Genomic DNA, 27,539 nt, shown 5'->3' with positions numbered 1-27,539 from the left:
ACGTCGAAAATATGCGGTCCTGTCCTAGATACAACCCATTCCATTTTTTTTTTCATTTTAAAATGATTAAGTAAACTGCAATTTCATCATTTCGAAACATATTTCAAGACAGTTCTTGTGTTACAATTGTAAAAAATTAAAAAATGTTCGAATCTATATGGATTTGATCGATGATTTATTACTATTTTTGCTTTTTTTTCTTTGCCTACCACTACTTGAACAAAGCAGGGAGGAGACTACTTTCTTATTATAGTACTTTGTTTTGTGATGTTGTGTTTGCTGCTGAAATATAGAGTTCTAGCATTTCTACTTTAAAATTATACAGTTTTGAACTTTGAATTCATTCGAATGGATAAAATTTAGTCTTAGCAGTGAGATGGCGATTGTTAGCAACAATTTGTAAGTTTATTGAGAAAATGTTTTGCAAACTATCTTGTATTCTAGTCTCAGATGTTATATATCTGTTAGTATACATTAAGGTGCGTTTCCAGTAGAATGAAACTGGAGGACATCGTGCGTAACTTTTGGAAAGGACCAATGTAGTAAATGTAACCATATCGAGTTTAATTGTAATCCAATAGTTATTTTCAAATTCTTATCGTACAAAATAATTTGTCCTGGCGTTCGTGATTAGGCCCACGTTGGTCAATTTAAAAAAACAGGAAGTGGGTTATATCTATGGTATAACCGCAAGGGTGACGTAGGACTATCGTTGATTTAGAGATCATTTGTTTGAAGTTGAATCTAAATCCATCCTGAATGAATGAATAAATAAATATTTGGGTGACTTCAAAAACGAGAGTGTTACTTTGAAGACTCAAGGTTTTATGCATCCAATATTGGATACAAAAAACCTTGTTCTGAAGAATAATCTTCAGAAGCTTTCCTGTTAACTGCACTTGATTGACAAATCACAAAACCAAATGTATGTGGTCGCAGTATTATATGGATATAAAACATTAAAATAAACTCGCTTGAATGTAATTTTCAATTCCAAGGGGAACTGGCAGATTATTTTTCAGCAACGATCATTTCTTTCCAGGTTTCCTCTCGATAACCAGCAAACGAAAAGAGTTGCGCGCGTGTATGTGTGTGTGTGTGTGGCGGCTGCTTCTATGTCTTCCCGAGGAACCGTATTTCGATGCTGATACTCTCTTGGTCACCTTCTCTTCTCCTTCTGATCGATCGGCTTTTCTGCGCTCCCTCACAGTTAAAACAAACTGATTGCATTTCAGGTCAGGTCAAGCCAGGTAATGAATACCTCGATCCCTCGCCGTTCAGCTCGTTCAGTAACGATGTTGTCTTGTCGATGTCCTCAGGCGTCGTGCACAAATTACGTAACGCAAAAATCCGGATTTTGAACCTCCCCCTTTCGTAACGCAATTTCCTATCTCTAATAAACAGAAAGTAACGCAACATCTAACCCCTCCCCCCTTATCGCGTTACGTAATTTGTGCACGACGCCTCACGAAAAATGAATTGGTTTCACCATCAGAATATCATTTCAGTATGCTTTTCGTGCGTGATTGAATCGAGAGAAGGTGTGGTTTACGATGGCAATTTGGAAGGCAAACTAGAGGAGAATGAACTCTCTGAGTATGAAAATTTCGGCGACTGAGCAATAATCGATTGAAAATTATATAATTTTGGCGATACGAAACATTTTCCGTTTTTCATGTTATGCATCCATTATTGGATACGAAAATATCCTACTGATGGGAAAGAATAATCTACAGAAGCTTTCCAGCTAATTACACTTGATTGAAAAATTACGAAATCAAATGTATTTGGTCGCTGTGTTCGCCATATAATTAGAAAACATTAAAATAAACTCTTTCGCATGGATGTATTCTTCAATTCCCAGGGAACTGGCAGATTGTTTTTCAGCAACGATTAGATCTTTCCGGAATTTTCTCGATGCTGTATGGCATCCAAACGAAAATTCTCGTTTCAGTTTGGCCTGCAAAAAACTTTTCTGAACTCTAATCCATCAAATTTGGAGCCCTGAAAAGGGCCGTTGATTATATGCTAAGCTAATATAGCACCCTCTCCTTGGATTCGACGGGCCAGCTGAATGTCCTTGGGCATGATGTGACGCGTTTTACGTGGATAGCACACAAATTTGTATCTTCGAATAAGCCTCCTGCAGCGTCATAACCGCGGAACTTTGGAAGCGCAAGTCGGTTTTGAAGTCCTGAGCAATTCCACGATCCAAAAGCTGCAAAGGTAGCTTGCGGATCAGCAATTCGGTCGACTTCCGATAGCGATGAATTTCACGCAAAGTTCCCGGTCGATAGCGATGTGGCTTCTTCACCTATCCTGCGGCTGGTGCGCTTATCCGAGCTGCTTTCGTGTGCCTTACCACTGAAAGCCTAACCTGCTATCTGCTTGGTCCCAAACAAACGAGTCGTCACGGTGCGAGAGTAGAGTAAGAAATGAACGAAAGCAAAGGAAGCGTCATTTTATAACCTGTTTTCGAAGCTATCATTAAGCTATTGAAACAATTTTCCGACTCAATAAATAGCAATCATATAACTCTTGGACATTTTATCTTTTGTATGAAATGATTATCACTGTTCCGTTGATCCGAAGCAGAATGAATCATGCTTAAAGAAGGAATGGATTTTTTCTTGGAATTTACTCAGCAAAAATAATGCCCTTTCCCAACACTTAAAAACGACAAACGGTAAACAGTTTCATCAAAGTGATTTCTTCGATATGGGGATATATTCACTACATCATGTCATGTATTTCATATTCTTCATTATGAAATCCATATCCATGGCACCTATCGGTAACGAATTATTATCGAAACCACGATTTTCGCTAAATGCTCCTTTCAGTTCGGCCTGGAGAAGACTTTTATGAACTCTAATCCATCAAATTTGGAGCCCTGAAAAGGGCTGTTGATTATATGCTAAGCTAATATAGCACGCTCTCCTCGGATACGATGGGCCAGCTGGATGTCCTTGGGCATGATGTGACGCGTTTTGCATGGATAGCACACAAATTGGTATCTTCGAATAAGCCTCCTGCAGCGTCATAACCGCGGAACTTTGGAAGCGCAAGTCGGTTTTGAAGTCCTGAGCAATTCCACGATCCAAAAGCTGCAAAGGTAGCTTGCGGATCAGCAATTCGGTCGACTTCCGATAGCGATGAATTTCACGCAAAGTTCCCGGTCGATAGCGATGTGGCTTCTTCACCTATCCTGCGGCTGGTGCGCTTATCCGAGCTGCTTTCGTGTGCCTTACCACTGAAAGCCTAACCTGCTATCTGCTTGGTCCCAAACAAACGAGTCGTCACGGTGCGAGAGTAGAGTAAGAAATGAACGAAAGCAAAGGAAGCGTCATTTTATAACCTGTTTTCGAAGCTATCATTAAGCTATTGAAACAATTTTCCGACTCAATAAATAGCAATCATATAACTCTTGGACATTTTATCTTTTGTATGAAATGATTATCACTGTTCCGTTGATCCGAAGCAGAATGAATCATGCTTAAAGAAGGAATGGATTTTTTCTTGGAATTTACTCAGCAAAAATAATGCCCTTTCCCAACACTTAAAAACGACAAACGGTAAACAGTTTCATCAAAGTGATTTCTTCGATATGGGGATATATTCACTACATCATGTCATGTATTTCATATTCTTCATTATGAAATCCATATCCATGGCACCTATCGGTAACGAATTATTATCGAAACCACGATTTTCGCTAAATGCTCCTTTCAGTTCGGCCTGGAGAAGACTTTTATGAACTCTAATCCATCAAATTTGGAGCCCTGAAAAGGGCTGTTGATTATATGCTAAGCTAATATAGCACGCTCTCCTCGGATACGATGGGCCAGCTGGATGTCCTTGGGCATGATGTGACGCGTTTTGCATGGATAGCACACAAATTGGTATCTTCGAATAAGCCTCCTGCAGCGTCATAACCGCGGAACTTTGGAAGCGCAAGTCGGTTTTGAAGTCCTGAGCAATTCCACGAACCAAATGCTGCAAAGGTAGCTTGCGGATCACCAATTCGGTCGACTTCTGATAGCGACGAATTTCATGCGAAGTTCCCGGTCGATAGCGATGTGGCTCCTTCACGCTTCCTGCGGCTGGTGCGCTTATCCGAGCTGCTTTCGTGGTGCCTTACCACCGAAAGACTAACGAGCTGTTTGCTTAGTCCCGATGAAACGAGTCCTCACGGTGCGAGAGTAGAGTAAGAAATGAACGAAAGCAAGGGAAGTGTCATTTTATAAAACATAAAAGAATCGAATGTAAACCCCACCCTCTTTATTATATAAGCTTACTGTATACTCACGAATATAATAAGGGTGGGATTTAGATTCTATACTTTTATGGTTTATAAAATGACGCTTCCTTTGCTTTGGTTCATTTCTTACTCTACTCTCGCACCGTGAGGACTCGAGCTCGTTAGTCTTTCGCAGACAGCTCGTTAGTCATTCGGTGGTAAGGCACACGAAGTCAGCTCGGATAAGCGCACCAGTAGCAGGATAGGTGGAGAAGCCACATCGCTATCGACCGGAAACTTTGCGTGAAATTCATCGCTATCAGAAGTCGACCGAATTGCTGATCCGCAGCTACCTTTGCAGCATTTGGATCGTGGAATTGCTCAGGACTTCAAAACCGACTTGCGCTTCCAAAGTTCCGCGGCTATGACGCTGCAGGAGGCTTATTCGAAGATACCAATTTGTGTGCTATCCATGCTAAACGCGTCATATCATGCCCAAGGACATCCAGCTGGCCCATCGTATCCGAGGAGAGCGTGCTATATTAGCTTAGCATATAATCAACAGCCCTTTTCAGGGCTCCAAATTTGATGGATTAGAGTTCATAAAAGTCTTCTCCAGGCCGAACTGAAAGGAGCATTTAGCGAAAATCGTGGTTTCGATAATAATTCGTTACCGATAGGTGCCATGGATATGGATTTCCTTATGAAGAATATGAAATACATGACATGATGTAGTGAATATATCCGAAGAAATCACTTTGGTGAAACTGCATTATAAAATTATTTGTGTACGAATGCCGCAATCGATAGTCGACTCTAATTTGCGCTCGATAATTTCCTCGGAGGACTCGATTCCTCCTTTGAGCATTAATAATCTCTTCCTGGCAAAACGATGTGGTATGAATCACATTATTTGAATGATAGAATGAAGAAGTTTTCTGCCAATTTCCTTCAACCTCCAAATATCTTTCTCCCGTTTGTCGTTTTCGCGTTCGCTAATCCTTTCTCACAACACCCATTTCTCGTTTGAGAAATTGTTGAGTAAACATTGTTTGCCAGTGCGCGTAGAGCGGGAATTCCTAAAGATTCATTGCACCTCTAATAAATTGCCGAAAGACGTGGTCTTACGTTGATCGCACTTGATTGAAAAAATCGAAAACGAAATGTATTTGGTCGAAGCATTATATGAGTAGAAAGCAAATAATCGCTCGAAAATGACTTGATTTTCGCGATGTGAAACATTTTCCGTTTTTCATGTTATGCATCCAATATTGGATACGAAAATTTCCACTGATGGGGAAAAAAATATTCAGAAGCTTTCCTGTTAATTGCGATTGATTGAAAAATCACAAAACCAAATGTATTTGGTTGCAGTGTTATATGGATAGAAAACATTAAAATAAACTATTTCGCATGAATGTATTTTTCAATTCCCAGGGGAACTGGCAGATTATTTTTCAGCAACGATGATAGCAACGAGAATTCCGCGCGTGTATGTGTGTGTGGCGGCTGCTCCGATGTTTCAAGCGGAACCGTGGCATCACTCTCCTCCTGATGGATTCCCTTTTGGCCTTAGGTGCACAAACAGGCTCTTGGTGACACCGTTCATCAGCGTTTTCATGATAAACGAAATTAGCTTCACAACAACAGCGACAACCTGCTCCAATCGCTGTTCAATCATAACTGAGTGGGTTTACGAGCGGCGCTCGCTTATATACCGATTGGTGATTTCAATAGCCTGTTTTGAAAGCAATTTTAAGACTATTGAAACAAGTTTTTGGATGAAAAAGTAACAAGTATATGACGCGTAGACATTTTATCTTTCAAATGAAGTGTTTATCATACCATTTCGTTCAGTTGTTTAAGAGCTATTAACGCTCAAAATCTCGGTCTCCAGCGTAACGCTTTCGTTCTCGAAACTTTGGTTTTACACCCCGGTATAGAAATGAAAGACGTAGTCCTACGTCAAAAAATTAGCGGGAAATGTTCTTATAAAATCATATTCAATGTAACCATGGCTTTAGAGTAATACGCTTCATTGAACCGATTCTAAATTCATTGAAGGATTCTGTTTAGTTTAATGACGGGGAATACTCTGATATGGCTTAACTGATAACTGTTGCTCATTCGATTCAAAATCTATAATCCGCACGTATATCGTGATTGTTAAATATTTTCAATGGCACTGATCACATTCTATTTTAGTAGCGACCAATGCAGTTTTTGCTCTAATATTTGCAACGGGGAATTTCGTCATGTACTGCTCCTCACTCACATTAAAAATCAGAAACAAGAAATTATCCTGCAGAAATTGGCCCGTTCCACTTCCCAGTTGAGCAGTTATCCCACGTGCGACAAATGTCACCAAGAATTTATAAGCCTCCATAGCATTCCCGAGAGCTGCTTTCATATTTTGCCCAGCGCCGAACCGACTGACATTAAGATGGAACCAGAGTTAATGATTGATGACCACGAGTTGTCGGAAAATGATAACGTTGTTGAGACAGACCAAACAGCGAATTCGGAGTCAAATGAACAGGAAGCCGAAATGCAAATCAAGGGAGAAAACGGAGAGGTATTCTTTCTAAACGAAATGGATGGGGAAGACGATTATACATCCAACATTTCGCTTGCTTCGGGCCGTCAGATAGGTACGAAAAACCATATACGGTTCCACACGGGTGCAAATATGATGTCATTTTCTAAACAATACTGATACTGATAATATATTTCAGGAGAAAACCTGCTAAAATGTGGAAACTGTGACAAAACATTTCGCTCAAAATACGGACATCAATTGCACGTTCGAACTCATACGGGTTGGTTAAAAAAGCTTTGTTTAATGAAGTATTCAGCAGAACCATTCCTTTGCAGGTGATTGTCCTTATACTTGTCCACATTGTCCAAAAGCGTTTACGAGGCCGACAACACTCCGAGAGCACCTTCGAATTCATACGGGTTGGTGAAGAATATTTTACTTTAATCTATCATGAAGCAGGGTCATTTCTCTATTGGTGAATAGTACAGCAAGTACAGCATTATGTAACGATAACAACGTAATGTATGAACTGTTTGTAACCGCGATTACTCGTTTTTTTGCGAACTTGGAAATAAGTACTCTAGATTGGCGTTGTGAAAATACTTAGCTTCATTGCGAGTATAAGTACTACGATTTTCGGTGTGATGCGTATGCATTTACCACTAAGAGATCGACTACTGTGCAGTTTGGATTTTTAAGGTTATACGAGATAACAGCTGCACAGGCAATCATTGAAGCTTCCGGCGATACAATATCTATAACAATCAATACAGGAGCCTATTTCAAAGTTTCTGATTAAAAAATTAAAGATTTTAAACGTTAATATCTCTTCAATCTCCTTCTTCTATAGGAGCATTGTACCCTTACGACCATTAGTTTGATCTATTGTAATGCTATGTATGTAGTGTCAGTTCGTTCTATCACTCAGGAAATAAGTGATAGTCGCACCAGGACTTTGCATACGAAGGTATGACTTCCTTTATGAAGTTCCTTACCTCTTTTGGTTCAGCAGACCAAATCTCGTTAAGCATAAGAATGCCCTTCCAAGAATTCGCAGTCTTCGCTGAATTAGTGTACTGCATTGAAACAGTAAATGTTCCGAAGTCTCAGCTTCGAAATTGCAAAAACGACAGTTATCATCTGACAGTTTTCCGATTTTTTTAAGGTGATACCTGCTCGGACAGTGTCCGGTGAATAGACCGGTTGATGTACTCAAATCTGCCTTATTCAAGCTGAGTAGGTTGCGTGTTATTCTGTTACAAGGTGTAATGAATAATTTGGATTGTGTTGGTGCCCTCCAGTTGGCTTCAATCATTGATATTTCCCAGGTTTTGAGCTCAGCTTTCATGCATGATGTAGATAATCCATAAAATGGTTCCGGCCCGACGAATTTTGCTGAAGATCCTTATCTTGCTAAGTGATCGGCTCTTTCATTACCTTCTATACCGCAGTGACCAGGCACCCAGTATAGGTTAACTTCGTTAGTAGCAGCTAGTTGTTTAAGGATAAAATACACTCCCAAACTAGTTTTGACTGACATGTGTGCTTTTACTGCATTAAGAGCTGCTTGGCTATCTGAGAAGATACAGATATTGGCATATTTGTATTTCCTAGTCAAACAAATATTGGAATTGACATGTCGATTCCTGGTCCAGTAATCCCAGCTCCAGCAGCTATCTCTTCAATCAATGGATGGATTTTGATACACAGAAAATTATTACAAGTGGTAACAATAAGGGATACTTTCATTGCTAAAAAGAAATAGAAAGTCTCATCATTCACTATGCAGATGGCAGAGTTGTTAGCTCTAGCTCCTAATTATAAAAAAGGGATGGTTGATACCATCCAGGTTGTGCTTTGCTGACTACCAATAGTTACACTGCTGACATGTTGTTTCCCGCTGACTTATTTTGATGATGTAAAGAGCTACGAGTTTTGTTCTGTTCTGTCGAGGAAAATTTTCGCTCTATCGACGGCGTACTCACAGTCGAGTTCAATATTCATGTCATCCACATTATCACTAAAATTAGATGAAGCTGAAATTCGATATGATGTCGATTCACTGTCTATCAATCTCTAGGCTGAACATTCTTCTCGCCGCTTTGATAGTAAGTCCATCAATCCAACAAGATATTCTTGTGTATCGGCTGTATGCGAAGCATTCGGTACTACGGTCATGTATTGCGAAAAAGCGAAAAAGTCACGATTGTTTCTGAATTACAATGGAGTTGAGCGCCGTTGTTTTGCACGAATCAACGAGAAAAGATTCACCAGACAATCTTGGACGAGTTGTTATGGATATTATTATTATATTATAGATATGGGTATTTAAAATACTTATTTTATCCTTTATCCTTTTTGAGATTGCCTTATTGAAAATATGAAAACTCATTAAATTCGCACCAACCAAATGTTACGATTCAAAAAAACAGAAATTAAAAAAAATCCCAAATTTTATATTTAGCAACTCTGGCATCTTTATATCATGGCTTCGTTTTGACGTAGGACTACGTCTTTCATTTATGTACCGGGGTGTAAGTTCAAAGTTTCGAAAGCGAGAGAGTGACGCTGGACTGCAAGGTTTTGAACTTTAATACCTCTTTACTGGCTGAATGGGGTGATATAATAATCACTTCATCAGAAAGATAAAATGTCAACGAGGTATATGATTGTCACTAATTTAAAGTGACCAGATGGTCAGAGGCCTAACGCGGGACACAACAAACAAAACGTTATGTATATACGTTTTGTGATCATAAACTATAGTTTAGCGAGTCTAAACTGATCAGTTTTGTTTCTTTCTGAGTATCAGCACTCAGTTGTGATTTTTCGGTGTTTTTGATTTTGTTTACGCCCAAAAATCACTCGCTCAATCAGAGCATTTAAGCCTGGCAAGCACGATTCAAATTCTACAATTTTCTTCAAATTACCGAATGTAATGCTCGAAAATTCCATTTCATTTTTCATCGATTTTAGTGTTAACTTATGCAATCATAAAAATGGGCTAATTTCGGATGGCGATGAAATATAATTTATAGGAACAAATTTTCTTTAAATCTTACGTTTATTAAGTCTACAACAAAAATGATTCAAGGATGTTGATTCGCAGCAGCAGCACTGTCAAGCAACTTGAAAATTTTTCCATACTGCAAGCTCCACCCCACAGCGAAGGAGTTGGACATCCTGAGGCACTTTGTGTCCGCCAGATATAGCCGATCTGGTATTTACAATATCATCTCTTCGTCGCTCCTTGAGCCGGGAGATCGAAGCAACCGGCCAAACGGTGGAGAAGAATCTGGCCTAAATGGACATTTTTATGCGGAAGCGTCAGACGAGACCGGCCGTATCTGAGCAGCAGGCAATTACCCAGAAGGAGTAGCTTGAGGTGCTGGTGAAAAACTTCTTTCCGGCGAAGGAGGGAAAAACTTCTTTTCGTACTCATAATGAAAGACGAGACTAGAATTCAACGAATGGCAGGGACCGGGTACTTAACGTTCCCCAGGTAAGCGATGACGTCGACTATATCATTCACATCAAGTTCTCGAAGAAGGTCCTTCTTTGACAGACGTGAAGGGATTGTCCAAGCCGCTCTTCTTTCGAGTCATATGGTGAATGAGGAGATATAAAATACGAAGTGCTTGCCGGAGTTGAGAAGGTGATGTGGTCTTTATGCCGAACCTGGGATCAGAACATTATGCCAAAAGATCACTGGAGGATGGATCGGCTGGAGATAAACATTGTCGCGAAGACCATCAACCTTCCCAACGTTCCCCAGCTGCGCCCGATAGAAAACTTTTGGGCGAATGGCCAAAATAGAGAGACAGACGGCCACCAAAGCCACGGAAAGGTAAAATAACACGCCTATATACATCTTTTCATCGGTTCCGGCCAATGGCACCATGGTTCAACTTCCGTAAGACCGCCCAGCGCTTCATTTACGTTACTTCATCAAACAACTCTGCCTCTTCCTGTCGAGTATACACTAGTTCTTCCGGCTTATTTAAAACGTTAAACCCTGACCGAGATAGGGGACCAAAGATGAACCTTTCGTCTGACTCACGTTAGTCCCTGCGGATCAATAGGGGACTTTCATAAAAATCATTTTCCAAATTTGGTTGCTGTCGCTTCAAGTTGATACTCTTTAAACAAAAAGCCCAATGTCGGTGCGATGAAACTAGCTCAACATATCAATCTTTGGATGCATTAGAAGCGCTCTTGAACAGTCTGCCAAATAAGTTTTTTTTGAGGTTCATCCATTTAAGAAAATCAACATGATCAAATTTTGATATTGAAATATCACAGAAACGCGGGACATTTTCGTTTCTTTTGCCAAATGCGGGACGTTTCGCGGGACGAAATCTTACGCGGGACATTTTGTTAAAATGCGGGACTGTCCCGCGTAACGCTGGACGTCTGGTCAGTTTACACTAATTGGTCCAAAAATCGTTTCAATAGCTTTAAAATTGCTTTGAAAGCAAGCTATTGAAGTCATAACAATCTAGCTCATTGATGATGATTGGTGAACACATTGCGATCCCGAACACGGACGCAAAGCTAAGCACCTGGAGAAACCGTCATAGCGAATACATGCAAACTGTGATTTCTTTTGCTCGCTTGTATTAGTGTTTGGGAAACCATAGCGGACACAGGTAAGGTGTGAGTACTTTTACTCGCATCAGTTTCTGTTCTGCTTTCGCATGGAACAGTCGTGAAAAATTGTTTGCGTGTGAATGCGTCCGGGCGAAGGAATATTCGCACCCATTTACGCATTCGACCTGGTGTTCCCGTGATGCAATCCAATAGCATCAGTTTCTGTTCTGCTTTCGCATGGAACAGTCATGAAAAATTGCCACAAAGTTATATAGACTTTATTTCGTTTTCACCGTGAAATGGCGCCCTCAGTTTCTATTCTGCGCATGGAGTGATCATGAAAAATCTCGTGTTATTCTCACGAATCACATATCGAGCATCTTCAGTTGCTTTTACAAGGCCACTCAAATTTCATCGGTTCGTTTCGGGACCACCAACAAGTTCGAGAGAGCTGAATTTTATGTTAATAACAATTCCACACTTATACTCATCCTCCCACACACTAAAAAGAAAAACTTTCAAAATATTCATTCATTCATTCATTAAGAATTGATTCAGATGCAATTTCAAATAAATGATTACCGAGCCAACGGTAGTCCTACGTCTACCTTGCGGTAATATCACAGATATAACCCATTGTTTTTGTACGACGAAGAAGAGTAAGAAGCCAGTTGTCTCATCTTGTCTTAAGGCTGATTTAGACGATGCCAGTCAGCGCTCTAGTTGAAGTATCCAGTGAATAGAGAACAGACACGCTGTTCAAGTTAGAGGCCAATTACTTGTTCGATACTGGTACAAGTAACTTGAACAGAGTGTCTGTTCTCTGTTCACTGGATACTTCAACTAGAGCGCTGACTGGCATCGTCTAAATCAGCCTTTAGCTTTATTTATCCGTCACGGGTAGGGTTGTTCTTCCTCGACCAACCGAGGGGCTTATTAAGAAGATGCGCAGCCAACTAGGATAGTGGAAATAGTAAGTCAATTGAACAAGGTAACGAATAAAAAAGGTCGATTTTACTCGTACATGCTTTACAATACAACAAGTAGCATTCCTCCATCCCATTCAATTCGAGAGTAAGCTTACATGGGATGGCTGCTGGGAATGTTGTTGCTATGCCCATTCTTGCGCCACTCAGATATCGAAGCGTGATGCATAGATAATAAAAGGATGGAAGATGCAACATTCAGTCACACTTCAGCCAGCATGATGTGTTGACGTTGAGAGTTTATTTAGTTGTTGTTGCTGTGTCCATTGTTCGCTCCGCTCAGTGAAAGCGTACTGTACAACGAAGGATGCGAGGATTAAATGGAATAAGTTGCATCGAGAGTATTAATTGTATACATTGTCCGTTCCGTGGTTTACATTTTTAGAAGCAATTACAATTCGACAGTCAGCCAGTGCGCAACCAGTCGTCGTCGGTGGCGATGGTGTTCATCATCATCAGCATCCAGATATTTCCGCCAAATGAAAAGTTTAAGTACAAAGCTCCAATATAACAACCCAAAAGAAACAAAAGGAAGTGATAAGGTGTAGTCCCATGTCTCGCCGGTTGTGTCCATGACATTACCCACTCGTCTTTTCTTGTTAACGGCTGTATCTGTTTTTGTTCGAATGCTCGAACCCGGTCGTACGAATCTATTTTCGAATGTAAACACTGTTGGTGTTGCCAGATGTGTTTCGAAAATTTAAACTTATCTAGGGAGGTTGAATTGTCAAATTTCTATAAAGAATTAATCCGCGATGACGACTGTGCGTTCGTGGTTCACTTCGAACATAATGGGTGCATCCAATGCGGTCGCTGAGTGTTGAAAACAAGGCGGAACACAGTCTTGCAGCCTGCGTAAGAAGGGCATACGCGCATGATATGGTCACCGAATAGACTGCGTAAGAGAGATACGCTTAAAGACAGTATGAAAACAAGGCGGAGCACGCCTCCCCCTTACCCAACATCACATTAGGTTACCAACCTCAACCTACCTCTCATCGCGTCATGCGTTACGTAATTTTTGCATAATGCATATAATGAATCATTCACTACGGTCATTGCAGATGAACTTCAATTGCCTTGTACACATTGTCCGAGAGCGTTTAAGAACGCTAAAGCACTCCGATCGCACATTCGAACTCATACGGGTCTGTAAATAATGTTTCACTCTAATGAACCATTTAGCTAATCCCTCCCTTTGCAGGCGAACGCCCCTATTCTTGTCCACATTGCCCGAAAGCGTTTAAGGATTCTAAGGAATTCCGAGTGCATATTCGAATTCATACGGGTGTGCAAATAATGTTTTGCTATAATGAACCATTTAGTTAAATCCTCCCTTTGCAGGTGAACGTCCCTATTCTTGTCCACATTGTCCGAAAGCGTTTAAGGGTCCTAAAGAACTCCGAGTGCACATTCGAATTCATACGGGTCTGCAAATAATGTTTTATTATAATGAACCATTTAGCTAAGTCCTCCTTTTGCAGGTGAACGTCCCTATTCTTGCCCACATTGTCTGACGACGTGTAGACAACGTACGGCGCTCCAACTTCACATTCGAACTCATACGGGTAGGTGTAGAATGTTATGACGTAGGACTACATCTTTCATTTTTGTGTCGGGGTGTAAGTTCATAGTTTCGAAAACGAGAGCGTGGCGCTTAGAGTGCAAGGTTTTGAACGTTAATATCTCTTTGCCGTCTGAACGGAGTGGTATGATAATCATTTCATTCGAAAAAAGAAAAGCCAAGAGTTATATGTTTGTTATTAATTGACCCGAAAACTTGTTTCACTTGCTTGAGAATTGCTTTTTAAGGCGGGTTATTGAAATCATACGAATCTGTATATGAACGAATGTCCGCTCGGAAAACCACTCAGTTATGATTGCGCAGTGGTTTATGTACGATTGCTGGAATCTGTGTGTTTCCCCAACGCAGATTTCGAAACCAACGAGCCTGGGTATAATACCGATTGCAAATATATGCAAAGTGCTGGTACTTTCACACCCGCATGATTTTATTCACATCGGAATGTGTGCGGTCTTCAAAAGAGGCATGAACACAATGCTTTGTTATTCAAGACTGTATTGGAAGATATCTCTTAATGTCTTCACCTCACTGAACTTCTACGTATACCTTTTGGCAAAATATAATATAAACAGTTTGCTGCGATAACGTCGATAACGTCGATCAAACAATATGCGTTCAACTTACATGCAAAATAAAAACTGGTTATCTGAAGTTCATCATATCAAGTAAATTTGTGGTTCGAGAAGTACGTACACTTAGGATATGCAATAACTTCAGAGAGAAATGTAAAATACATTGATCGTTGAGTCAGTCTTCCTTCCTTTTTTTCATGGCATCATGCCATACGTCAGACATGCAACGAAAAACGTAATCTATCACAATGCATGAATTGACCTAAAGTGGAATTTTCTCACAATTGAATTCGGAAATTGTTTCATTCAATCATTGGTTTAATCAATAATATAATCAATACACTCAAATGATTACTAAGCCAACGGTAGTCCTACGTCAATCTTGCGGTTATATATTGGGTATAACCCACCAATAGTTTTTCATCGATGAACCATTCAACGAGGTCTTCCCTTTGCAGATGATCGTCCACATTCTTGTCCACATTGTTCGAAGACCTTTAGACAAAGTTCGGCACTCGTACGTCACATTCGAATTCATACGGGTTGGTCAATAATGTTTTTTTCTATATTTAACCATTCATCAGGGTCATTCTTTTATAGGTGAACGTCCCTATTCGTGTCCACAATGTCCAAAAACGTTTAAGGATGCTACATCGCTCCAAGGGCACATACGAATGCATACGGGTAAGTGAAGAACGTTTAACAACGATGAACCATTCAACAGAGTCTTGCATTTGCAGAAGATCGTCCATATTCTTGTCCACATTGTCCAAAAACGTTTAAGCGTTCTTCGGGGCTCCAAGATCACATGCGAACTCATAGTGGTTGGTGATGAATGTTGTACAACAATGAACCATTCAACAGATTATTCCCTTTGCAGATGATCGTCCCTATCCTTGTCTACATTGTCCGAAAGCGTTCAAACATAGTAGTTCGCTCCAGAAGCACATTCGATTACACACCAAGTAGAAACGAGACTTTTAACAAGTCCTATAAACTCACCATGGGAAACCAACTGATGGTTTCCGTGTCACTGAAAGCTGCTGACAAGTAATCATTTAGAGACCACAAGACGAAGATTTTTAAGAATTTACAAAAATATGCAGAATCTACGTAGGTTTTTCATTAGAGGTGCCATATGTCAGATTATTTCACAAGTTCTTACCCCCAAAGGCCAATCGCTTCCAAAGTGCCTGGCATCATGCTCTTCATCACCTTAATGCTTTTCACACAGAAGAGATGCCCCATAATGCGTGGGTTGCTGTACCATCCACTGTGTCGTTCATGTGCTCACACTGAGCAACCGCACCCATCATGCGACTTACCAGACGAGATGGTTGGCTAGACTTATACCGCTAGCCGGGACACCTTGTTTGATCGGGATAACTTTACTCACCGGAATCGGTACCAGATCCGGGTGTGGGCCGGATTGCGATGAGGTTCTGGTGTTCTAGCACTACTGCTCGCAGAAGAGTGTGGCAGGAGCTAACAGGACAGGGAATGTTTTAGGCAGATAGAAAAAAGAGTTGATAGAATGCGATTATATAGACGCTGTGGGAAATCCGAAGAACTATTTTAGTGAAATAAATTATCCTGATTTTGACATAGGACTATGTCTTCGATTTCTATATAGGAGGGTCACTCTACGAAAAATGTAACGATTTATTAAGAGTTTTCAAACGCATATTACGCAAAATCGTCATGTCATAATATCGAGCATGTTATTTGGTTATGTAAAAATGCAGTTAATGAATTTAACTGGATGCTGATTCAGAAGATCGAAAGAGTATACTCACGCATATCAGATTATGAAAGCTTGAGTAGTCGCGATCTTAATATTATGCTCTCTAGATATGTCTTCCTAAGAAACCCGCTTCACTTCCTCGAATGCACATGTCAGTTCTCCTTTCCCTTTCCTATACATAAGCAGAACTTAGCACCCAATGAGATTAATTCACTACAGCAGCTACAAAAAATTCTCTTCTCAACAGAGCACTCATGGCCATGGAATACTCAATATACATCACCGGACTATAAAGTCATTACAAAAAATGTTTCGGACAACGTGGCGATGAAGGAGAAAATGCTATTTTTATCTATAATATATTTCTGTAGTCATAGATACTTTTAAACTCTTATACTTTTAACATAAATAGGGAAACTGTTATTTCATGAGGTCGGATCGGGCAGTCGTCGGGCGCGGACGTATTTTTTTTGTTGCTCCGCGCATACTTACGTTTCAAATTACTTGTTTACGTGAGACAGGAACAAATATGTTTTCGTTTTGCTCTCATTGTTTTAAATGGAGATTTTAAATATAGTCGTGAAAAGTGCTTAAATTCGCGAATTCGAAATTTTTTCCCAATCACTGTGTTGAAAAAGGGACTTGAGCAACGTACCGAAGAAATGTATTCGTTTGGGCGCAGTGTCTTTAAACGTGTTTGGAATGCACGAAAAAGTGTGCTCCCTGCTTTAGTGATTGTGGAGTGTATAAAGTTTTCTAACGTAAAAATGTTTATAATTTTGTGAAATGAAATACTGAACGAAGCTATTTTTATACTTCGCATGTTGTAGTTTTCTTTGCACTCTCGATTATTCGCGTGTTCGGTTTGGTTTTATTGCTTTTCCCTTTCCAACTAGTGTGGTGATTGATTCGCTTGCATTAGCCTGATAGATACATAGTGACGTATATGTGTTTGTTCTTGTCTTTCTTATATCGAGTGCGATGTATTACGGGAATGATTTGCTAGTCCCAAGCGTCATTCTGAGTGTTCTGTGTGCAATTTGGTTGGTTCAGGTCAATCACGAAGAGCAACTACGAATTTACAGTCTATCCAAGCTCAAGCTCAAGCTCAAATAGGGAAACGGTTATTTCATCAATCCGAAGCATATTAGGGAACATGTTTTGCGTTATAATTGAAAAACATGTTCAGATTTACATGCATTCGATCGATGGTCTCATAATAATTTTCTGCTTTTTGAAATAGGACTATGTCATTGATTTCAATATAGGGGGGGGGGGGGGGGGTGGTGTTAACTCTACAAAAAATGGAACGATTCATGAGGAGTTTTCAAACGCATATTACTCAAAATCGTTATTGCGATATATGTTGTGTTGTATACCATTAGACAGGAAATTAATCCAGCATTTTTTTGTTTGAAACACGAACAGAAAATATAGTAAAAAAATAAACAATTCGAAGATTAAAATGGGTATTCTTTTCGATTGCACTAACCACTCGCTTTCCTCCCACACGCAACAAGTAATCTTTTTGTTTATATTCGAGCATTAGTTCACAATGTTATTCGATGTTGTCCAATCAATTTTATCATGTAGGTCACGATTATGATAGCTTGAGTAGTCGCGATCTTGATAAATGTATGTCTTCCTTAGAAGCCCACTTCACTTCCTATAATGCACTAGCCCATTCTCCTTTCCCTTTTCTATACACAAGCAGAACTTAACACCCAATGAGATCAGATCACTACAGCAGCTACACGAACATCCCAAAAAAGGACTAATGGTCATAGGATACTTAATATACTGGCTATAAAGTTATTACAAATCCCTACAAATAATGTTCCGGACAACGTGGCAACGAAGGAGAAATGCTATTTTTATCTATAATATATTTCTGTAGTCATAGATTTATTTGACTTAGGATTATATTTATGTAGATCTTAACTATTAAAACTCTGTGTTGAAAAATGATAAATGATGACTCCTTGTTTTCTTCTGCATAATATAATAAACGGAAGAAAAGGAAATAATAAACGGAATATAATAAAAGGAAGAAGTAATAGCTTTAATCTACATTTTTGAACAGAATGTGGCTCCGGATTCTACCACGTTATCTCATCCAACCCGTTTAAGGTGAAGGTGGAAGCTAGCCACAAATGGCTGCCACAATTGCACTCATTTCTTTCATCTCCCTCCCTCACCCCTCGCCCGAAAATCAGTAATTTTGCAAAACAGTGCGAAGAAAATTATCGTTTTCGCACACTTCCCATCAAGTAATATCAAGCAAACTCTAATCGATTACTCACAAGATATTAAATTTTCATCTGCTGTCGTACTGTATAGTGAAAAACGTCGGAAAACTCGAGCTAGTACTCTGAAAGTTAAATTTTCATTTTTCAATTTACGACAATGGTTTTGTTTGTATTGGTAAAAGCACTTTAACATTGGTTAAGCAAATTGTATTGCAGAGCTCGGAACACTGCCACGGCTGCCTATGCTTTCAAAAACAGTAAACGGAAAAGTATAACATTCAATCAAAATGTCTCGACCAACGAGGAGAAGAGTTTAGGCTCTCCAACGTGAATATGTGAAATACGATCAACGAAGGAAAATATTAAGGAAATATCAACATCGAGTTACTATGCGGAAGAACTTGTTATTACCAAAAGAGCCACAATTCGCATGTGTTATGAATTTGCTCATGTTACGCTCGCGTATAATCAGAATTTTACTTCATATGCAAATACACCTTCTATATATATATTTGCAATTGTTCATCGGAACATATCGTTTATATATTTTATTTGAGTATTGAATTGTTATTTTTTTCAAATGTATTCAAAGGCTCGTGTCAATGAAGCGCCACACAGTCTGATAAATGAATTGATCTTTTTACGTGCGCTTTGCTCTGCTCTCACAAACACTATTACCCCATTTTTATACGTGGTTTTACCTATACTACTACAATGGCTAGCTTCCACCTTCATCTTAAAGGATGTAAGTTTATACAGGAAAAAGTTCTTTTTAGGGCTCTTTTCAACTTTTGAAGTAGAACTACGTCTTTCATGAAGGGTGCCAAATCAGAAAACAGGTCACATTTCTATGAAATAAAGGTAACGTTAATAACTTTTGTTGCCGCGAACGAATTTTGGCGATTTACATACTAAACGAATCGGAAATTCCCTAAGATTTGTTTATTATGCTATGTATTAGAATCCCTTGGTTTGTAAATGGTTAAAATTCATGAAAACTTTAAGCGTTTCCATTTTCCCATACATTTGTTCTGTCCATTTGTGTGCTCTCCCGAACAGAGCTGTCAATAACGAGCAACTTATCGACGACCAACGGAGGGGAAATCGTAGGATTTAAAGTCTCCGTGAACAAAGGAAAAGTAGAAGAATGAAGGGGAATACTTGCCTAGAGTATAAACAGTGGATCTCGCTGAGGCAAACTTTTATTCGGTATCGGACTGTTGAGCAATCCAGTTCACTTTGATTTCGCTGCGCTTCGATCTAAGATTGGACCCTACCAGTGGTAATCCAACTTGGATATCGTCGTTTGGTTTTTCTGTTCGTTTTTCGCGTTATACGTATCGTGTGTTTTTCTTTCCGCGTCATAAATTGGACGCTTCGCGTAGTGTGCGTAGAGTGCGAACGCATTGCCAGGGGCAATAAAATTTCTAGGCAAGCGTCGCTGTTGTTCGATGCGGTGTCACACTCGTGAAGGCTCGGTTCAGTGCGAGCGCTTTTCACTGCACCAACATCGCGTGCATCATTAGATGACGCTTGCCTCGAAATTTCATTGTCCCTGGCAATGCGTTCTTTTTTTGCAGGGCTCGAGCCTGCCTTCCTCTTCTTCTTGTTCATCACACTACGCGAAGCGTCCAATTTATGACGCGAGAAGAAAAACATACGATTCGAATAACGAATAACGAACAGAAAAAGCAAACGACGATATCCAAGTTGGATTACCACAGGTGGGGTCCAATCTTAGATCGAAGCGCAGCGAAATCAAAGTGAACTGGATACTCATCAGTCCGATGTCGGATGAAAGTTTGCCTCAGCGAGATCCACTGTTTATACTCTAGGCAAGTATTCCCCTTCATTCTTCTACTTTTCCTTTGTTCACGGAGACTTTAAATCCTACGATTTCCCCTTCGTTGGTCGTCGATAAGTTGCTCGTCATTGACAGCTCTGTTCGGGAAAGCACACAAATGGACAGAACAAATGTATGGGAAAATGGAAACGCTTAAAGTTTTCATGAATTTTAACCATTCACAAACCAGGGGATTCTAATGTATAGCATATTAAACAAATCTTAGGGAATTTCCGATTCGTTTAGTATGTAAATCGCCAAAATCCGTTCGTGGCAAAAATAGTTATTAACGTTAACTTTATTTCATAAAAACGTGACCTGTTTTCTGATTTGGCACCCTTAATGAAAGGCGTAGTTCTACGTCAAAACCATTTCAGAGATTATTCTACTCAGCAGTTGTCTCTAAAATTTCACAGCATTATAGATTGATAATAACAAGCGACTTACATAAAATAACAGCGTAGTTCTACGTCAACAATGCGGTCGTATCCAAGATGCTGAACTATAGGTGTTTCGTTCTTGACACTTTCAGGACATGACGTGAGACGAGTAGCGAGACGTAACTTTCAGAATTATTTACTTTTTGTTTGGGTGTGTGGTTATGATTTCAATGTCAACTCGCTAAGGAAAATAATTGAAGGAAAAAATAAGCAAATATATATACGTGGAATATAGTGCATAACCTCCTTTTGCTCTAGCCAATTACTTGTAACGGCCCTTTCCGGATCTCCTTCCCGGTATATGCACAGCATTCTCCTCCTCCCTGAGCGAAATCAGTGGAGCCACAATCAGCGTTATTTTTTGTTACCATCGCCGTAAGCTGATAGTACTCTTTTCCCCGCCGATGGGAACCAAACAGAAGTACATTTTGCTTGGAAAGAAAGGCGAAAAGATATACTAAAACATCCTTCTGCACTGTTATGATTCGACAATAAAGCGCGAGCAGCTATTTTGCCAACGAATGCATTTGTCACCAAAAGCTACGACTTGTTTTGTAAACAAATTTGTTTTTTCACGAGCAATGGTCGAACAGCAATTTTGACATTGCGGTCCACCTATAGTATAACGCCTTGGTCGTATCTTCGACGCAACCTCCTATAATTTTTTCTCTTTGTCTACCACATGAACAAAGCAGGATGAAATATACCTGTTATCTTATTGACTTTGACCTATAGCATGTTCTAATGTTGTGTTTGCTGCTGAAGCATTTCAGCATTTCTGATTCAAAATAAAACAGTTATAAACTTTGAATTCATTTGAATAAATAAAATTTTGTCGTAAGAGTGAGATGGCGATTGCTAGCAACAACTTGTAAGTTTATTGAGAGATTGTTCAGCAGCTATATCGTATTCTAGTCTCAGGTATTCTAATTCTGTTAGTATACATTAAGGTGCGTTTCCATTAGAAAGAAACTGGATGAGATCTTGCGTATCTTTTGAAAAGGACCAATGTAATAAATGTAACTAAATCGAGTTGGATTGTTATCCAATAGTTATTTTCAAATTCTCATCGTGCAACGTAATTTGTCCAAATAAACAGTTTTGCGCACCTTTAAACTAGAATCACGGAACAAGTATTACGATTGGGTTTTCAGAGTTCTTATCGGTTGTTGCGGTGACACTTCTGGAAGATGTTAAAGTGGCAAAGATAAAGAACTTACGATCGATTTCTTTTAAAACAATTCGCGGAACATTGTTCCTGTTTTCAGCTTCGTTTCTCTCAAGGTGACGTGAATGTTGCTGATCACGAACGCCAATTCACGGTGTTAACGAAATAAATTGTTTGCAAGGTTATATAACAGTTAGGCTGAAAAGTTTATTAGATAACACAGTAAAACTATTTTTTTTTGCAAAATTCAATTTTATTGTTCAACATAATTGCCTTCGAGAGTGATACAGCGATTATAGCGATCTTGCAACATTTTTTTTATCTGATATATTTATTTTTATTAGGCTCATTTAGCAATTCAGAGCCGAATTTATCATGTACATTTTTCTCATGTTGTATATTGCACATTAGCCATTTTTAGGCGTAAGATTATTCCTATCTTATCGATACACATTTTTTCTATTACACAGTAACCGTTTAGGCGTTAGAGTATTCCTATTCTATCGATGCACAACTCATGTCTCCTTTTTTCGGCGTAGGATTATTCCTATTGTTGGAATGTTCACAGTTGGGATATAAGCGTGACTGTTGATATGAGGCTTCCATTGTTATGTTACAAATAACACTAATTACCGATGCAGCAGACCGTAATGTGAGTGGTAAGGTACTGGGATTGCCGACACATGATGATTGTTGCGTGGACGTAGTAGCTAGAATAACACACAAAGATGGTCAGTTGAGGGTCCTGAGTTAGACCTCATGATTGTTCGCTTAGTAGCGGACACGCAACCAATTAGGCTACGAAGACCCTTATCTTGCAACTTTTCGATACCATTTTTATAGTACTCTCGGTTTTTTTTCCAAAATAGGTCTCAGTTTCGGTAATCACTTCATCGTCGGTCTTAAATTTCTTACCAGCGAGCATTCTCTTCAGGTCTGCGAACAGAAGATAGTCGCTAGGGACCAGATCTGGAGAATACGGTGGATGTGAAGCAATTCGAAGCCCAATTCATGCAATTTTTCCATCGTTTTAATAGATTTGTGATGTTTCCATTTTTTTCATAATATCAAAAGTTGCTTCACTCTCAATGTTGTAACTCACGAACCAATCGACCGATTGCTGTCAAATTTTGACACGTATCAATTGAAAGATGGTGTTTTGTGTGATAGTCGAGTAGATTTTTGCAAGAGGTGGACAAGCGTGGACATTTTCATACCCTTACCACCCTTTGTCCACGTGGGTATTCGTGTTTTAAATAAAATAATTAAGTAAATAATTGAATTGCGTCTAAATTCCATTTAAGTTTATTTTATTTTCAATTTTACAATTATCAATTTATTCGCTGTGGCTCATTGTTGTCGACGGCAGAGAAATGCTTAGCATAACAAAGCACATGTTTCATTCAATTTTGGAATACTTGTGAGTAAACAATCGTTTTTTTTTTGTTTTCCATTATCAGCAAAGATATGTAGGCTATTTAGTTTGCCAACACGGAAACTCGTAATGTACAGTTGACAAGATGAGGAACAATTCGCATCTGAATATTAACTACACAACTTCAAAGATTAATCTTGAGCTTTACTAATTGTGATTGCAAACGCCAATCAATTAAAAATAAATGGATTTAACATTATTTTCCAATACAATTTTAGTTCAGGAATTTTTCAACACTTGCAGAAAAAAGTGTTGATATGTGTGTGTTGATGATACAATAATGTTAATTTAAGTTCACAGCTTTATTTCAGAAGTGTGCTTATACCATCTGAAAATCCACTAACATCTTCGCCAGTAATAATCCAATTAACCTGATTGATTCGCTTCCATTCGATTGATATGAAATTCCAGTAGAATCTTTTTTACAGAGATATTCTCGATCGAATGAAAAATTATCCTTTTATTTTGGATTATGAATATTTCATCACAAAACGATCGCACAGCAAATCGATGGGCAGTTTTGAAATGTTCTATAAAAGGCTATACAAAATTTTCAATGTCGCATTCTGGTCCTTTATTTTTTTGTTGTTGAGTGCAGATCTCCGGAATATGATCGATCACAGCAAATGTCGATTCATCTTCGCTCTGGATTTCCGATTCACCTTTAGTCGGTAGCGCAATACGAAACCTTTTCCGCCATAGTTCGGAGAATTTTCAGAGGGTATTGAAAGGGTATTAAAATATTTTATTATTTTTCGAATCCTTATCGACCATTCGGCAATTAATTAAACCTTTGCCGTCGTATGTCTGCTTTCAGCCACCACAGCAAGGAATCATACTAAATACTTTATCCCATGCAATGATTTACACTTCTTTTGTACGAATTTTAATGTCTAGTGAATTTGATCACGAATTAATACGCAGTTTCTATGGATAATTGAAAACGGTACTCGGTGAAAACAAAAGATTATTAGCGCAGAGAGATAAGAGGATCATAGGAAATTATAACGACTAGTGGTGCATGGATAACATTACGCAAATGTAAATATTAAATCCAAGGAATTGACGAAATTCCAATACTTTGAAAAAATTTTAAAATTGTAGTACAGGTCGGACTCGGTTATATACAGACTCGATTATATACAATTTTGGATTCGATTATACACAGTTTGGATTTTTTATTTATTTATCAAATATGTCTTATTTCAAGAAGAAATGTAACCTTTAAACGTTAAGGTGAAGTTTAAGTGGTTATTACATGTACAGTGGGGTAAAAATCGTGATTTTTGAAGATTTTGCTTGAATTTTCGCCAGGAATTGTTTATATCGATATGGCAGCCAAATTAAGAAAGATAGAAGTTGGGCGTCAAAGAACGATTGTAGATGGATTGAAGAAATTCAATATAATTGATAGAAACAATCTAGGTTAATATAAATTTTCATGGACAAAATAATAATAACACATTAAAAATTATTATCTTTAAGTTTTTTACTCCCAAAATGTTATTAAAATCCACTAATTTAGTTGTTACACTACTATATCCTGTTCTAAATTTTCTCATCTTTCAAATGAAACCATCAGAATCATCTTCCGTAGCGTATTTTTTAATGTAGAGCCAGTTTGAGACAACAGAGTCCGAAACAAAAAAAGAGTTCTATAACTCTGTCATTGTTGAAATTCGAACTTATGCGTAGGAGAATTCTTCTCATCAATTAGGATCGTCTATCACCTCCTGAGAGAATCTGGATAAATTTATTTTTTTTCATGTGAGAAAGAGGTTTTCTGACTTTAAGGGAATGAATCAAAAATCAAATTTCTCTTTTATTTTCAAAAAATGAAAAATACATGCAAAAAAAAAACAAATAAAAAAAGTTTTTGACTCGATTATATACAGTGAAAATAAATCAAAAACTTTATATAATCGAGTCCGCGCTGTAGTACAAAAAATTGATTTTACACGTAATTTTGCATTTTTATTGTAAGACTAACTTATTCTATTAGAAAAAAAAAATGTAAAAAAATATATTTCATGAAAAAACCATATGCGTAATATCCTGAAAACTCAATCATTATGGAATTGTTTAAGGGGGTAGTATACTATGGACATCAATCAAAAGTGTGTGATTTTCGCGATTTTTTTCAACGAGAAAATAAATTACTATAGTTTATCTGATATCACAGTTTTATTAGGTATTTATTACTAAACAAACAAAAACTATATTGGTGTCAATTGGACTGTCCCCTGAATAGCCGCAACCGGTTTGGAACGGTTTGGTCTTGTAAACTGGAGGGAGTTTGACAAGTTTTTCTAGTGGACCGATTTCAACCAATGATTTTTTTCCGTAATCTTAGATATATTTACTGTCATCGTACGTAGAATTTTTTCAAAATATTGATTTTTGACGAGATGGCGTTTTTTTTTGTAAAAAAATGCGCTTTTGCCTCAAAAATCGAGATAAAAACATTCACCAAAATTTTATTTTTCAGAAAAATCCTACTTACGATGACAGAAAATTTAGTGGAGAATCTGGGAAAAAGTATCTGATCAAAATCGGATTAGCCGTTTCGGAGGTAGAACTCACACTAGTTTGCAAAACTTAGTTTTGAGAAAAATGAGTTTTAAATTTTGGAACAGCGTTCCTTAGGCAAAGACTTAGGTTCTCTAATTGGCTTGTAACTTTGGAACGGAACATCGGACAAACCTGGGACAAAAACAAGTAGACATCACAGAGAACATTTTAGGCCAGGAATATTTTTTTTTAATTCTTTCAAGTTCCCATAGTGTACCCTTAAGAGGGGACCCCTGTCTGGAAGGTCGAAAAATAATGAATCTCCGTGATTTTTTTTCGGATGTTAAGAATATAGTGAAGTGTACGGGTATTTTGGTTATTGTTTAAGCTTTATTTTAAGATGAATTTTCCGTTTTTTGAGTGCACGAATAATGATTATTAGGCTGTTGACAACTGGATCCGTAGATGCTGTCTGAAAATCGGTATCTTGCTGGAGGTATCGGTTCTGAAGCAACGGGATGTCGCAGAACGCATCGCAATGAATATTTTGAAACTTTAGGACAATAATTAAAGTGTTACATAGGGGTTTTTGAAAATTCGAAAAGTTACCAAAATGGCTGCCGTTTTTGTTAAAAATGAGTTATTTTCCATGGAAAATCGCCGTTTAGAAGTTCATAAAACATCGAAAAAATGAGATATCAAAGTAGCGCTATAGATAATTCATTTTGACATACTGATAAAAAATTTCAGTCGGATCGGTCGAGTAGATGCTGAGATATCGATAACACCAGTTGAAAGAACATGGTCTCGAGAAAAACGCGTTTAAAATTCGTACAGCAATACTATATCCCTTGAGGTGACTTCATACATTTGGCTGTAACTTTTCAACGAAATCAAATATCGAAAAATGCTTTTAGGACAACATTTCTGAGGGCATAAGCTTCCCAAGCGTGCAAGAAACAAAAATATGATTTTTCCGATTTCCCAGAACGGGGTCCCCCCTTAAGTTTTTGGTTATGAACGTATATGCATAGCCCGTAACTATAAAAGTCATAGGAGCATATGAAATAGCTCGGTTGTTCACAGCTTACGTGAGTTATTTTCAGAATACAGATTTCTGTTCAGTCTCTGAAGAAATGAGAGTAATTCCATCGCAACCCCCACCTCTTTGTGATTCTCCTGCCAGCTAGCATTGCAGCCTGGCAACGATGAGCGCCAGTATTTTTCCATCCGTCAAGCAGAGAACAACAAAAATGAGCAAAATAATAACTAAAGAGAAGAAGAGCAACATTACCGGCAGAAGTAAAATCAGTAACAACAGAAAAAATGTGTAAATTCCTGTTATAACGTGAAATAAAATACGAACCGTGTGTTTTCAGGCCCCATTCTTGTCGCATCGTGTTTCTTCTTGTGTTCAACACTAATTCTTAAGAGTGTTTCCGCTGTGGACCTTAGGTTCAAGCATCCACATTTCTACCGGTGAAACGTGCACCATCCGACCAGAGCTCCCGCTGTCGAGCATATCGAACTAACAGATTTCAGTGAAGAAGTCCTATCATTTAGTAAAAATATATGAAGCATCCTCAGGCAACTCAATCAGTTTATTGATAATTACGAAATACTCAACTCAGATTGGG

At 38.6% G+C, this 27,539-nt stretch overlaps 1 protein-coding gene across 9 annotated transcripts in view; it reads left to right on the top strand.

Moving 5' to 3' along the window:
- The first annotated feature begins 200 nt into the window (after window positions 1–200).
- The window catches only part of LOC129762334 (gastrula zinc finger protein XlCGF8.2DB-like), a 45,608-nt gene continuing 18,269 nt past the window's right edge, over window positions 201–27,539 (top strand). Inside the window, exons 1-13 of one of the 9 annotated variants that reach the window (XM_055760558.1) lie at window positions 202–399; window positions 6,446–6,891; window positions 6,976–7,059; window positions 7,115–7,198; window positions 13,420–13,503; window positions 13,560–13,643; window positions 13,700–13,783; window positions 13,840–13,923; window positions 14,971–15,054; window positions 15,113–15,196; window positions 15,253–15,336; window positions 15,393–15,625; window positions 16,504–17,017. In XM_055760558.1, coding sequence (XP_055616533.1) covers window positions 377–399; window positions 6,446–6,891; window positions 6,976–7,059; window positions 7,115–7,198; window positions 13,420–13,503; window positions 13,560–13,643; window positions 13,700–13,783; window positions 13,840–13,923; window positions 14,971–15,054; window positions 15,113–15,196; window positions 15,253–15,336; window positions 15,393–15,481 — 1,314 coding nt within the window. In that variant the 5' untranslated portion in view covers window positions 202–376 and the 3' untranslated portion in view covers window positions 15,482–15,625; window positions 16,504–17,017. Of the gene's footprint in view, window positions 400–6,445; window positions 6,892–6,975; window positions 7,060–7,114; window positions 7,199–13,419; window positions 13,504–13,559; window positions 13,644–13,699; window positions 13,784–13,839; window positions 13,924–14,970; window positions 15,055–15,112; window positions 15,197–15,252; window positions 15,337–15,392; window positions 17,018–21,123; window positions 21,660–27,539 lie in introns of those variants that run through there. The other 8 variants (XM_055760534.1, XM_055760523.1, XM_055760550.1 and 5 more) reach the window with 8 other exon arrangements.

The sequence above is a fragment of the Toxorhynchites rutilus genome, chromosome 1 (genome assembly GCF_029784135.1).
Source record: "Toxorhynchites rutilus septentrionalis strain SRP chromosome 1, ASM2978413v1, whole genome shotgun sequence".
Lineage (NCBI taxonomy): Eukaryota > Metazoa > Arthropoda > Insecta > Diptera > Culicidae > Toxorhynchites > Toxorhynchites rutilus.
Note: the sequence above shows the minus strand (reverse complement) of the source record. Positions and strands in the feature narration are given on the sequence as shown.